Genomic DNA, 15,736 nt, shown 5'->3' on the forward strand with positions numbered 1-15,736 from the left:
ATATTTAGAAAAAGAGGTTTTATAATAATATGAAAATATTTAGGAAAAAATAATCTTACCTAATTTGTGATGCATCTTGCTCTCTGGTGTTGAATCAGATATTTCTCCCCTTAAATCATCTGTAAATTACAAAAGAAATATCATGAGCAATGGCTCCTAATTTCATGTTGAGTTAAAGTATATACTAGGTAAACTTCAGAATAAACATTAAAAAAAAAAATTCAACCCAACAATACATTTTATTACTCCCTTTGCTTTCCACTGCTGAGAAGGAAAAGCCTAATGAAACCAGAATAACATGTGTACAGGTTTTGTTACAATGATTATATCTTAAGAGGATAATGGTTACAAGTAAAAAAAACAAACAGGTTTTAAATTGCTTGTGGACTTCAAGTGAAATAAACCACTGGGTGGATAAAAATGCTGGGTGTGATTATGAACAACTGCTGAGTTAATAATGCAATCTATGATTCTTAAAGTTCTAAAACAGCACAAGTGTACTGAATTTAGTTGGCAGGGTGACAATTAGGTCAAGGGTTCTCAGTTTTAGTGTGGCAAATAGCATCTAAACATAGCAGTCATTAATTCTTTTCCTTTATCAACAAGCAAAGTTTAATTGTCTTCTCCTTGAAACTCCACTGGCCTCAGTGAGTTGCTTGACTAATGAAATGCAGCAGAAGTGACATTCTGGGACTTTGAAGGCTAATTCCTCAGGAGACATTCAGGTTCCACCTGGATCTCTTGGAACTTCAGTCTGGGGAAAGACAGTCACCATTATGAAGACTGACTATCCCAAGACTGCCGTGCTGTGAGGAAACCCAAAACAATCATGTGGAAAGGCCAAGTGGAGGAAAAGAGATGCTTGGCCAACCCTCAGTTATTTCAGCCACCCTAGCTGAGTACCAAATATATAAGTAAATAAGTGGACTTCCAGCCCAGCTGATCTTTCAAATGACTCCAGCCCCAGTGGCTTGCATCTAACTATAAATGTATGAAAGAGCCAAAATGAGAATCGCCCAGCTAAGTCACCCCACAGAACTATGAGAGATAAATCGTTAAACTAAGGCACTAAGATTTGGACAGTAAGTTATGCATCAATCTGAAACTGTAACACTGAACATACAATGAACTACCAGAGATTTTTAATACAATTTTTATATAGCATACATTTCCTGAAAAGCAGGTCTAAGCTTTCATTTTATTCCCAGCTAAAGAGTAGAAGGCTTCTTTTTGGGGATCATGAAAATGTTCTAATATTTACTGTTTTTTTTGCCCCTTTTTTTTTTTTTTTGCATGTGTGCTCAGTCATGCCCACCTCTTTACAACCTTATGGACTGTAGCCCATCAGGCTTCTCTGTCCATGGGATTTCCCAGGCAAGAATACTGGAATGGGTTGCCATTTCCTTCTCTAGGGGAAATTCCTGACCCAGGGATCAAACTCGCATTTCCTGCATCTCCTACATCCACAGGCAGATTCTTTACCACTGAGCCATCAGGGGAGTCCAAATCTACTGTGGTGATAGTTATAAATTACTGAATTATATATACTATAAATGGATTAACTGTATGGTATGTGAAGTATATCTTAATAAGGGAGCCCTATCTTAATAAAGCCACAAGGGAAGCCCTATCATAATAAAGCTATTACCAAAAAGAAAAAAGAAAACCCAGTCTCCCATGTAATTCCTACTAGAACAAGTAGAAATCTAGTAATTCTTGGAAATTTACTAAAGCAGTTTGCCTTGGAGGCAGCTGTTGGGGCCAGAGAAGGAGCAAAGCAAATGAGCAAATATACTGAAGATAATGGGAGTCAGGCTTCTCAGTATCTCTGAGAAAGGGTTTATTAAAATGGAAAAGGAAAAGTCAAATGTGTTGGACTGGAATTGGAGGTACTGATGTGCATGCATGATTTTTAAATACAGACACACCTCAGAGATATTGAAAGTGTGCTTCCAGTGAGTGCACGCTTAGTGACTCAGTCCTGTCCGACTCTTTGCGACTCCATGGACTGTAGCCCATCAGGCTCCTCTGTCCATGGAATTCTCCAGGCAAGAGTACTGGAGTGGGTTGCCATATCCTTCTCCAGGGGATCTCCCCGACCAAGGGACTGGACCCTCATCTCTTGCATCTTCTGCATTGGCATGCGGATTCTTTACCACCCAGCCACTGCAATAAAACAAATTTGGCAATAAAACGAGTCACATGAATTTTTTGTTTCCCAATACATTATGTTTACACTATTTTTCCCCAATATTTGTTTCCCAATACACTATATTTGTTTCCCAATACATTATGTTTACACTATAATGTAGTCTGTTAAGTCTGTAAAGTGTTATATCTAAAAAAAGTCAATGTATTTTAAATACCTTATTGCTAAAAAAATGTTAAACATCATCCTGAGTACTCAGTAAGTAAGAATTTTTTACAATAGTAACAAAGACCACTGATCACGGATCACCATAATAATAATGAAATATCGCATGAATTATCAAAATGTGACACAGATACACTAAGTGAACAAATGCCACTGGAAAAATGGTTCCAATAGACTTGTTTGATATGCAGTTGCCATAAAACCTCAATTTGCAAAAAATGCAAAATCCGTGAAGCACAATGAAACCAAAGAGCAGTAGAGCCAGAGACTGCCTGAATAAATACAAAAATAGATATAGATGCTTATGTATGTACAGTGTACATATATGTGTGTGTATCTATTGCCTATCTCAGTCCACTGAGAGCCTAGAAGCAGTAATATCCCAGTAACAATGAGCACACCTGGTACCCAGATCTAAGTTTCTAAATGTCATCCCTCCACCAGGTTCCTTTGGAGAAATAACTGATTCCAGAGTAGAGACAGGGAAAAGAGTCTGGAACACCTTATGCTAAAAAATAAAAGCATTAAAAAAAAAAATAATAAAAACATAACAAAAGATCACAAGGACCAGCTGAAAGGACGCTTCCTCCTAGCCAAATCTGGTACAAGTTGAGTACAAGAACAAATGATAAAGATTACAAACCACTGAATAAAATAGGAACCTAGTAATAGTCTGTAATAATATAAATAAATGAAAAATGAATAAATGTTTAAAATGCAAACTAATAGAGAAATAATTAGGAAAATATAGAATAGTAATTTGGTACCATCATTAGTGAATTCAGGTGGGATTTTTCAAAAGATATGAATATTGGTGTAGAAGTTTGAAAAGGACAAGTTATTAAATAGTATCACAATATCATTCCACAAAATACTTATGAATTACCAAAGAGAAGGGCTTCCCTGGTGGCTCAGACGGTCAAGCGTCTGCCTGCAATGCAGGAGACCCGGGTTCAATCCCTGGGTCAGGAAGATCCCCTGGATAAGGCAATGGCACCTCACTCCAGTACTCTTGCCTGGAAAATCCCATTGACGGAGGAACCTGATAGGCTACAGTCCATGGGGTCGCAAAGAGTCGGATACGACTGAGCGACTTCACTTTCACTTTTCACCAAAGAGAAAAACCCTATCTAAGTGGAGAAAGCTGGAAGACAGTATCTTGAACAGGTTATGAAGATTAAAATCATCAGTAGAAGATAGGTCAGCACTGCTGCTGCTGCTGCTAAGTCACTTCAGTTGTGTCCAACTCTGTGCAACCCCATAGACGACAGCCCACCAGGCTCCCCTGTCCCTGGGATTCTCCAGGCAAGAACAATGGAGTGGGTTGCCATTTCCTTCTCCAATGCATGGAAGTGAAAAGTGAAAGTGAAGTCGCTCAGTCGTGTCTGACTTTTCATGACCCCATGGATTGCAGCCTGCCAGGCTCCTCCATCCATGGGATTTTCCAGGCAAAAGAGTACTGGAGTAGGTTGCCATTGCCTTCTCTGGAGTCATCACTATATACCTCCTAACATGATGCACAAAAGCATCATTTCTGTAGCATTTCTGTCAAATATGCATGGCTCACATCTGATCATGAAAGAGTGTCAGACAGACTCTGGTTGAAGGTCAGAGAAGGCAATGGCAACCCATCAGAGAATTAGATCTCACATGCTGCAACTAAGTGTTCACGTGCTGCAACTAAGACCCAGTTCAGCCAAATAAACAAATAAAATAAAAGATATTAAAAAAACACACAGCACACCTTACTCCACATTTATAATGCTATAAAAATCAAGACAGTAGAAAATAAATCATAACTTACTCAAATTTTCCTGAACTACATTATCATCCACATCTGAATTGTTCTTTCCAGACGTTAAATAATTCTTGAGCCGAAAAGGTCCACTTAAGGAAAAAAAGGAAATCACAAAATTTGTGCTTTTGTAATATAGCTATTTAATATAGCTATCTTTATGGTCATTTTTCTCCTAAAACTGCAAAATGTTTTGTTTCTTATAATACCATTAGTGATGTTATAGGACGTTAAGAGTATACCTACTTGATTCATAAAACAAAAAGTTTAAAAATCTACAATTTAATCCCACATTTGATTTAAACACAGTAACACTGAATTTTACAACCTTTATACTAACTCATGAGTCAAAGTTACACATTTAAGTTAGCTCAATAACACACTCTGATAAAAATCAAATCATTAGAAATAAAAATTAGAAATAAATCAGCTTATCTTAATTTTTTTTAAAACTACCGGCAAAAACAAGTAATTGAAAATTGTTCAGAAATGACTTGGTTTATCCCAGTCCTAGATCCTCATCCTCCTATTATGAACCCAGGACAGGCCTAGTAGTCAAGAGCTTTCAAACAGTAAAGAAATCTTAGTTATCCCTTTAAAGTCTGAAAATCTGCTATAATTTACCATTCCTTCATTTTGAAAAAGCGTTTATGACTTCAGATATTATGAGTAGGGTAATTTGGTTTACTCGCTGAGTATGCTCTCTTTAAACATACATCGACAAATTCTTAGATAATGCTTCTTTCAAAAAGTATAGCCCAATTCTAACTCCCTTCTGAGTATGACATAGACCGAGTGACTTGTTTCTAAACAGAATAAAATCCAAGACTTCAAAGACTAGGTCATTAAAAGACTATGACCTCTGTCACAGCCACACTTTCACTTGGATCATCTGCTTTGTGGGAAGCCAGCTGCCTTATTGAATAAACAAATGGAGACAGCCACATGACAAAGAAACTCTAGCCTCCAGCTAATAACCTGTGAGCAAGCCACTCGATAAGTAGATCCTCTATGCTCTAAACAGGCAAAGGACTGCAAACTAGATAGATATCTTGATTGCTATACCTCATAAGAATCCCTGAGCCAGAACTAGCCAGCTAAGTCACTCTCAGATTTCTACCACAGAAACTGTGAAACAATGTTTGCGAGGCACTAACAAAATTAAAATGAACCTTTGGGAGTAATTTCTTACAATCAATGGGTAACAAATATAGTGAGTAAATCCTATTATCCTTAGGACACATGCATACCTTCCTTCCAAAATTGAAGTCCCAGGCTCTCCAGAATCCAAGTTAGACTTTGCTGGTGTCGTGCATGTATATATACTCTTTTGAGACTTTCGATGAACATTTTGTGCAGCCATAGTATCTTGATTCTTTGAGCTTCCTGTATCGCTATGAAAATGAAAAGTCTGCAATTGTTCACATTTCTTCAAAAATTAGTTCTTCCATAAACATAACACAGGTGGGCAGACAATACAATACTCACAAATATCAAGTAATCTTGTTCAGGTCCTAAAACTTAACAACTAGTCCCGGAAGGAAATCGGATTTTAGAATGTACTAAAAGCTTTAATTTAAAAAATTCTGATAAAAGAAATGATAAAGACCTAACCTAACTAAGATAGAAGTTACTGCTGCTACTGGTGCTGCTGCTGCTAAGTAGCTTCAGTCGTGTCCGACTCTGTGCAACCCCAGAGACGGAAACCCACCAGGCTTCCCCATCCCTGGGATTCTCCAGGCAAGAACACTGGAGTGGGTTGCCATTTCCTTCTCCGATGCATGAAAGTGAAAAGTGAAAGTGAAGTCGCTCAGTCATGTCTGACTCTTCGCGACCCCATGGACTGTAGACTACCAAGCTCCTCCATCCATGGGATTTTCCAGGCAAGAGTACTGGAGTGGGGTGCCATTAGAAGTGACTAACTGGGAGTAATTACCTAAAGGCAGCTTATGACGTAGGGAAGTGAAATGAAAGTCGCTCAGGGGTGTCCAACTCTTTGCAATCCCATGTCCATGGAATTCTCCAGGCCAGAATACTGGAGTAGGAAGCCTTTTCCTTTTCCAGGGGATCCTCCCAACCCAGGGATCGAAACCTGGTCTCCTGCACTGCAGGCGGATTCTTCACCAGCTGAGCCACAAGGGAAGCCCAAGAATACTGAAGTGGGTAGTCTATCCTTTCTCCAGCGGATCTTCCCAAGCCAGGAATAGAACTGGGGTCTCCTGCATTGCAGGTGGATTCTTTACCAACTGAGCTATCCGGTAGTTAATCATAGCTTTTGTTGAAAATCCTTAAAGAACTGAAACTGTTTTCTTTGATATCTCTACCCAGCCTCCTGACAAACAGTACTGTTCAGAGGAATGTAGGCTCACCTCTTTGGTAGCTGCCAACTACTTAGCTTACTGCAAATACATGCAAACAAGATACATTATTCCTAGATTGTATAAATCTCTTCTCTCGTATCTCCCTTACAAATCCCATGTTTTGTTTCTTGACTCAGTCTACCAGCTTATTTTTATCATTTGTGAGGATAAAACTGCAACATAACTAAAGAGCATGCAAAATTCTGAGTATTCTTTGATAATTTATTTTTGGAGTTTCTAGTCTCCCTCCAGGTCCTACCATCAGTCAAAACAAAACAAAACAAAAGGATTGTTAGAGAATACTATAAACAACTGTATACCAACAAATTAGATAACTAGAGTGAAATGGACAAATTCCTAGAAACACAAGAATTGCCAACACTGATTCAATAAAAAAAATAATCAATTTCAGAAGACTTAGAGAATAAATCAGTAGAAAGAAAACTGCCCAGATGATTTCACCACTGAATTCTACCACCATTCAAAGACTTAACATGACTTCTTCACAAACTCTTTCAAAAAAACAGAAAAAGCACTTCCCAACTCATTTTATGAAGTCAGTGTTATCCAGATACCAAAGGTGCACAAAGAAATCACAAGAAAACTACAGACCAAAAGAAAACAAAACCCCTCAACAAAATACTAGCAACATAAAAACAGAATTATGTGTCATGATCAAATAGGATTTATACCAGAGATGCATGTTGGGTTTAAGCCAAAAATCAATTAATGTAGTACATTTTATCAATAATAAAAAAAAAGTATCACATGGTCACCTCAACATACTGATGCCAAAAAAAGCATTTGACAAAACATATTTTTTCACTATAAAAAACACTCAACAAACTAGGAATAAAAAGGAACTTCCTCAACCTGACAAAAGGACATCTACAAAAACCCCACAGCTAATAACATATGGAATGGTGAAAGACTGGCTGCGTTCCTGTTAAGATTAAGAACAAGACAAAGTCGTCTACCATGCCACTCTTACTGAGCCCAGTATTAAAGACTTTAACCAGAGCTATAATGCAAGAAAAGGCATCCAGATTGGAAAACAAAAGTAAAACTATCACTATTCACAAATGACATTCATGATCTTTTACTTAGAAAGTCCTATAAAATCTATTTTTAAAAGCTATCAGGACTAATACATGAGTTCAACAAGATTGAAGGATAAAGATCAACATAAAAATATCAATTTTATTTCTATACATTTGCACTGATCAATCCAAAAGTAATATTTAAAAAGCAATTCCATTCACAACAGCATCAAAAGGGATACTTAGGAATGAAATTAACAACAGAAAATATAACTTATATTACAAAAACACTGTTGAGAGAAATTAAAAAAGATCTAATAGGAAAAACAACCCTGTTCATGGATCAATAGACACTGTTAACACAGCAATATTCCTTAAACCAAAAGATTCAAAGCAATCTATATCAGAATTCTGACATCTTTGCAGAAATTGACATGCTGATTCTAAAACTTATATAGAATTGCAAGACTCAGAATAGCCAAAATATTCCTAAAAAGAAAACTCACACTTCCTGATTTCAAAACTTAACCTCTAACCAATGATTATCAAAACAGTGTGGTTCTAGAACAACTGATATGTAGACAAGAGAATAAAATTGAAAACTCAGAAATAAGCCCATACATCTATGGTCAGTTGATCTACAAAAAGGGTTCTAAGACTATTCTAAGACATTAGGAGAAAAATGTCTTTTCAACAAACAGTTATGGGACAACTGAATAGTTTCATGCAAAAGAACAGGGTTGGACTCTTTATAGCATGTAGAAAACTTAACTCAAAGTGGATCAAAGAATTAAATTTAAGAGCTAAAACTACAAAACTCTTTTAAAAAAAAGGGGGGGGGTAAATCATCATGAACTTGAATTGGACAAAGAATTCGTAGATATGACACCAAAATACCAATAGCAACAAAAACAACCAGACAAAATAGATAAGTGGGACTTTATCAAAATTAAAAACTTTTGTGCTTCTGGTAGTAGGAAAGCTTCTGTGTGTGTGTGTGTGTGTGTGTATAGTATGTATAATACATATATTTTAGAGAATTTATGAATTTTTGCCAAACCAAAAAAATTTATGACATTTTGATTCCACTTGTTTGACTTAGTATGAACAGAATGCTAGATTTCTAATTTGTATTTACTCAAAACTTTGATATAGTTCCATGTATTTTGGCATCTAGTATTACTGCTAAAAGTCTAGAAAATTTATTATCTTAGTGATTTGAAAAAAATTTTGAATGAGGATGGAAATTTCTAATCTAATTCTGAGAATATAAAGAAATACTATGTTGTTAAAAAAAACAGGAAATTAACAAGTGATACAGTATTATTAACTAAAGTACAGATTTTGTTCAAATCCAAAACTTTCTGCTACTGCCCATTATTTGTTTTCATACCTTATTCAAGGCTCCACACTGTATTTAATTGCACTGAGTAGCTTCAGCTGCATGCAACAAATTCTGGTAAAATCTCTTTTCATTTTTATTCTATTACAAATATTTCCTAATTTTCCTTGTTATGGCCTTTTAGATACACTCATCATTTAAAAGTGGACATTTAATTTCCAAATACATGGGATTCTGTATAAAGTATGAATGAATGAAAGTCACTCAGTTGTGTCCAACTCTTTGCGACCCCATGGACTATACAGTCCGCGGAATTTCCCAAGCCAGAACACTGGAGTGGGTAGCCTTTCCCTTCTCCAGGGGATCTTCCCAGCCCAGGGATCAAACCCAGGTCTCCTGCATTGCAGGTGGATTCTTTACCAGCTGAGCCACATGGGAAGCCCACAAGGGAAGTTTAAGGTATCCTTAACATGAATTTCTTATTTTTATACTAATTTCCCATTCAAATGCTTTCTTCTCTGCAATCATCCTCTGTGTTTTTTTTCAGTCTAACTTCATTGAGGCTTTCAATGGCTAAGTTGAAGATCTCTCTTGGTTAAATGTCACACTGTACTTGTGACATCATACTTGAAGATATGTGGGTTATTTTCAAGTATCTTTTGATATTGATTTCTAACATAATTCCACAGGAATAAAAGAACAGACTGTATGATTTCAATCCTTCAGACCACGAAATTTTTGCACTGTTCAATTTTTGAACATCCCTGGATATGTTCCTGTATCTCCTAGTTTACAGCCTATAGGAACTTGAATAGAATTTATATCCTGCTGTTGTGTGAAAATTGCATAAATCTTAATTATGTTAAATTGGTTCACAGTGGTTTTCAGGTCTACTATATCCTTCTTCTCTGTATACTCATTCTATTAATTTTTGAGTTTTTATTGAAATGCCAACTAAAAATCTTAATTTATCTACTTTAAAAAATTATAATATATAGTGGAACTGTATGTAACCTTGTTCTATATTTTCTAAGTTTTGTGTAAATGTGTTAGCATACTTCCATAAATTAAAAAAGAAAAATTAAAAAGAAAAAAACAACTTTCATGCTTCAAAGAACACCATGAAGAAAATGAGACAACCCAAAGGATGAGAGATTACCAAATATGACTTATTTGAAAAGAAACTTATATCTGGAATAAATAAAGATCTCTCAATACAATTCAGTTAAAAAAAAGGCAATCCAATTAAAAATCCACAAAGGATCTTAGTCTTCACAGAATGCAAATAAAAATCACAATGAGATACAACTTCATACCTATTAGGATGGCTAGAATCAAAAAGCCAACAAATGTTGACAAAGATGTGGAGTCACTGAAGTCAACTACTGATAGGAATATGAAATAGTGCAGATGCTTTGGAAAATGATTCTGCAGTTCCTCAAAGGAGTAATGTAAAGTTATCATATGACTCGGGCTTCTCTAGTGGCTCAGTGGTAAAGAATATGCCTGCAATGCAGGAGACTGAGTTTAATCCCTGGGTTGGGAAGATCCCCTGGAGAAGGAAATGACAACTCCTGGATTCTTGCTTTCTTGATGATGTTCTTTGAAGCACATTCTGTTATATTTTGATTATCCATTCATCCATTGCTGGACATCTGGGAAACAACCTTTTGATTATTATGAATAATGCTGATAAAAACATCTGTGTACAAGTGAAAGTGCTGAGACATGTTTATTGTTGTTTAGGTGCTAAGTCCCGTCTGACTCTATCGTGACCCCATGCATTATAGCCCACCAGGCTTCTCTGTCCACAGGACATGTCACATTATGACGAGTAAAATATCAAGACAATTACATGTTTGATCTTCTACACGTAATAAGTAGACTATACAAATGTCTCAAAGATCTTCCTTTCTATGAACCCAGATACCCAACAGGTATCCTAAGCAGATACTGTAATAACTATCAACTTTGGATGTTTCTAAATAGTCCCATTATGTGTAAGATAGGGATCAGATCAGATCAGTCACTCAGTTGTGTCCGACTCTTTGTGATCCCATGAATCGCAGCTCGCCAGGCCTCCCTGTCCATCATCAACTCCCGGAGTTCACTGAGACTCACGTCCATCGTGTCGGTGATGCCATCCAGCCATCTCATCCTCTGTCGTCCCCTTCTCCTCTTGCCCCCAATCCCTCCCAGCATCAGTCTTTTCCAGTGAGTCAACTCTTCGCATGAGGTGGCCAAAGTACTGGAGTTTCAGCTTCAGCATCATTCCTTTCAAAGAAATCCCAGGGCTGATAGCCTTCAGAATGGACTGGTTGGATTTCCTTGCAGTCCAAGGGACTCTCAAGAGTCTTCTCCAACACCACACTTCAAAAGCATCAATTCTTTGGCACTCAGCCTTCTTCACAGTCCAAATCTCACATCCATACATGACCACAGGAAAAACCACAGCCTTGACTAGACGAACCTTTGTTGGCAAAGTAATGTCTCTGCTTTTGAATATGCTATCTAGGTTGGACATAACTTTCCTTCCAAGGAGTAAGCGTCTTTTAATTTCATGGCTGCAGTCACCATCTGCAGTGAATTGGAGCCCAGAAAAATAAAGTCTGACACTGTTTCCACTGTTTCCCCATCTATTTCCCATGAAGTGATGGGACCGGATGCCATGATCTTCGTTTTCTGAATGTTGAGCTTTAAGCCATCTTTTTCACTCTCCACTTTCACTTTCATCAAGAGGCTTTTGAGTTCCTCTTCACTTTCTGCCATAAGGGTGGTGTCATCTGCATATCTGAGGTTATTGATATTTCTCCCAGCAATCTTGATTCCAGTTTGTGTTTCTTCCAGTCCAGCGTTTCTCATGATGTACTCTGCACAGAAGTTAAATAAGCAGGGTGACAATATACAGCCTTGACGTACTCCTTTTCCTATTTGGAACCAGTCTGTTGTTCCATGTCCAGTTCTAACTGTTGCTTCCTGACCTGCATACAAATTTCTCAAGAGGCAGGTCAGGTGGTCTGGTATTCCCACCTCTTTCAGAATTGTCCAGTTTACTGTGATCCACAGAGTCAAAGGCTTTGACATAGTCAATAAAGCAGAAATAGAGTTTTTCTGGAACTCTCTTGCTTTTTCCATGATCCAGTGGATGCTGGCAATTTGATCTCTGGTTCCTCTGCTTTTCTAAAACCAGCTTGAACATCACACAGTTCACATATTGCTGAAGCCTGGCTTGAAGAATTTTGAGCATTTCCTTACTAGCGTGTGAGGTGAGTGCAATTGTGCAGTAGTTTGAGCATTCTTTGGCATTGCCTTTCTTTGGGATTGGAAAGAAAACTGACCTTTCCAGTCCTGTAGCCACTGCTGAGTTTTCCAAATTTGCTGGCATATTGAGTGCAGCACTTGCACAGCATCATCTTTCAGAATTTGGAATAGCTCAACTGGAATTCTATCACCTCCACTAGCTTTGTTCATAGTGATGCTTTCTAGGCCCACTTGACTTCACATTCCAGGATGTCTGGCTCTAGGTCAGTGATTACACCATCGTGATTATCTGGGTCGTGAAGATCTTTTTTGTACCGTTCTTCTGTGTATTCTTGCCATCTCTTCTTAATATTTTCTGCTTCTGTTAGGTCCGTATCATTTCTGTCCTTTATCGAGCCCATCTTTGCATGAAATGTTCCTTTGGTATCTCTGATTTTCTTGAAGAGATCTCTAGTCTTTCCCATTCTGTTGTTTTACTCTATTTCTTTGCATCGATTGCTGAAGAAGGCTTTCTTATCTCTTCTTGCTATTCTTTGGAACTCTGCATTCAGATGCTTATATCTTTCCTTTTCTCCTTTGCTTTTCGCTTCTCTTCTTTTCACAGCTATTGGTAAGGCCTCCCCAGACAGCCGTTTTGCTTTTTTGCATTTCTTTTCCATGGGGATGGTCTTGATCCCTGTCTCCTGTACAATGTCATGAACCTCATTCCATGGTTCATCAGGCACTCTATCTATCAGATCTAGGCCCTTAAATCTATTCCTCACTTCTACTGTATAATCATAAGGGATTTGATTTAGGTCATACCTGAATGGTCTAGTGGTTTTCCCCACTTTCTTCAATTGAAGTCTGAATTTGGCAATAAGGAGTTCATGGTCTGAGCCACAGTCAGCTCCTGGTCTTGTTTTTGCTGACTGTATAGAGCTTCTCCATCTTTGGCTGCAAAGAATATAATCAATCTGATTTCGGTGCTGACCATCTGATGATCTCCATGCATAGAGTCTTCTCTTGTGTTGCTGGAAGAGGGTGTTTGTTATGACCAGTGCATTTTCTTGGCAAAACTCTATTAGTCTTTGCCCTGCTTCATTCCGTATTCCAAGGCCAAATCTGCCTGTTACTCCAGGTGTTTCTTGACTTCCTACTTTTGCATTCCAGTCCCCTATAATGAAAAGGACATCTGTTTTGGGTGTTAGTTCTAAAAGGTCTTATAGGTCTTCATAGAACCGTTCAGCTTCTTCAGCGTTACTGGTTGGGGCATAGACTTGGATTACTGTGATATTGAATGGTTTGCCTTGGAAATGAACAGAGATCATTCTGTCGTTTTTGAGATTGCATCCAAGTACTGCATTTCGGACTCTTCTGTTGACCGTGATGGCTACTCATTTCTTCTGAGGGATTCCTGCCCGCAGTAGTAGATATAATGGTTATCTGAGTTAAATTCACCCATTCCAGTTCATTTCAGTTCGCTGATTCCTAGAATGTTGACATTCTCTCTTGCCACCTCTTGTTTGACCACTTCCAATTTGCCTTGATTCATGGACCTAACATTCCAGGTTCCTATGCAATATTGCTCTTTACATCCTTGAACCTTGTTTCTATCACCAGTCACATCCACAGCTGGGTATTGTTTTTGCTTTGGCTCCATCCCTTCATTCTTTCTGGAGTTATTTGTCCACTGATCTCCAGTAGCATATTGGGTACCTAGTGACCTGGGGAGTTTCTCTTTCAGTATCCTATCATTTTGCCTTTTCATACTGTTCATGGGTTCTCAAGGCAAGAATACTGAAGTGGTTTGCCATTCCCTTCTCCAGTGGACCACATTCTGTCAGATCTCTCCACCATGACCTGCCCATCTTGGGTTGCCCCATGGGCATGGCTTAGTTTCATTGAGTTAGACAAGGCTGTGGTCCTAGTGTGATTAGACTGACTAGTTTTCTGTGAGTATGGTTTCAGTGTGTCTGCCCTCTGATGCCCTCTTGCAACACCTACCGTCTTAATTGGGTTTCTCTTACCTTGGGCGTGGGGTATCTCTCTTCACGGCTGCTCCAGCAAAGCACAGCCATTGCTCCTTACTTTGGACGAGGGGTATCTCCTCACTGCCGCCCTTCCTGACCTTCAATGTGGGATAGCTCCTCTAGGCCCTCCTGCCTCCCTCGGCACCCAGGCCCCCAGGTGGTAAAGTTGACAGGCGACGAATTTGCTTCTGCGCCATCTTCTGTTGGATGCTGTCTGGCCAGTGGTTGGCCAGGGGCAGCGGGCGGGAGGAGCTACCCCACGCCCCCACGCCCGAGGCCAGGGGCAGTGGCCGGGAGGACCAACCCCATGTCCGAGATAGGGATACTAGATCAAATTCAGAAACTCAACATAAAGACTTTATTTTTATACCTTAGTATTTCTCTCAACCTGTAACTAAGGCTTATCTGCTTTGTTTAATAAAACAGTGATTTATTTACACATTCAAGTAAAAACTGGGCTAATAAAATACCCAGGTACACTTATTTATCATAAGTGTACCTTCTTTACATGTAAAAATAGAGCTAATACCTATCCTCTCAACCTCTCAAGATTCTTAACAAAAACCAAATGATATAAAGAATGTTGCTGCTAAGTCGCTTCAGTCGTGTCCAACTCTGTGCGACCCCATAGACGGCAGCCGACCAGGCTCCCCTGTCCCTGGGATCCTCCAGGCAAGAATACTAGGGTGGGTTGTCATTTCCTTCTCCAATGCATGAAAGTGAAAAGTGAAAGTGAAGTCGCTCAGCCGTGTCTGACTCCACCAGGCTCCTCTGTCCATGGGATTTGCCAGGCAAGATTACTGGAGTGGGTTGCCATTGCCTTCTTCCGATACAAAGAATAAGTTACTCTAAATATGAAGTCTGACATAAGACAGAGGGAGCACTGCAAATCATTGGGGGTAAACGTACAACTCAGTGAACTATTTATAGATAGTATGCACCATAATGTCATATAGTAATGTATTTTAGAGTATTCTAATCATGTATTCACTACATCCCCAGCACCTGCAATTTCTCATACATAATATGCATCAAGTATTTTTTAAATGAATGAATAAGCAAATGCTATATCAAAAAGCAAAAATGCCTAAGAGCAGTATTTACTAGGTTGTCAGGACTGATGAGAATTCATTGAAAGCATCTAGTGAACACTTGATAATAATAAGCACTAAAATATGTTAAATATTACCATCTTACTGGGAAAGGAATTAATGCATTCCCAATTACAAAAATTATATTAATCTCACTTAAAAGAAAGCAACTTGGACTTCCCTAGTGGTCCAGTGATTAAGAATCAGTCTGCCAAAGCAGGGGACATAGGTTCAATCCCTGATCTGGCAAGATTCCACATGATGCAGGACAACTAAGACCTTGCACCAGAACTACTGAGCCTGCGTTGTAGAACCCGAAAGCCACAACTACTGAAGCCTGCTCATCCTAGACGAGGTGTTCTGCTACAAGAGAAGCCACCACAATGAGACATCTGTGCACAGCAACTAGAGAGTAGTTGTCCCTGTTTGCCGAAACTAGAAAAAGCCCACACACAGAGCTA

General features: G+C 38.5%; 1 protein-coding gene across 3 annotated transcripts in view; it reads right to left on the reverse strand.

Moving 5' to 3' along the window:
- The window catches only part of CENPC (centromere protein C), a 93,435-nt gene that overhangs the window by 19,793 nt on the left and 57,906 nt on the right, over nucleotides 1–15,736 (reverse strand). For all 3 annotated transcript variants that reach the window (XM_070372474.1, XM_005892890.3, XM_070372473.1), the window contains exons 11-13: nucleotides 5,420–5,563; nucleotides 4,179–4,261; nucleotides 60–119 (exon numbers count right to left, since the gene is read on the reverse strand). In XM_070372474.1, the coding sequence (XP_070228575.1) occupies nucleotides 60–119; nucleotides 4,179–4,261; nucleotides 5,420–5,563 (287 nt within the window). The remainder of the gene's footprint in view (nucleotides 1–59; nucleotides 120–4,178; nucleotides 4,262–5,419; nucleotides 5,564–15,736) is intronic.

The sequence above is a fragment of the Bos mutus genome, chromosome 6 (genome assembly GCF_027580195.1).
Source record: "Bos mutus isolate GX-2022 chromosome 6, NWIPB_WYAK_1.1, whole genome shotgun sequence".
Taxonomy (NCBI): domain Eukaryota; kingdom Metazoa; phylum Chordata; class Mammalia; order Artiodactyla; family Bovidae; genus Bos; species Bos mutus.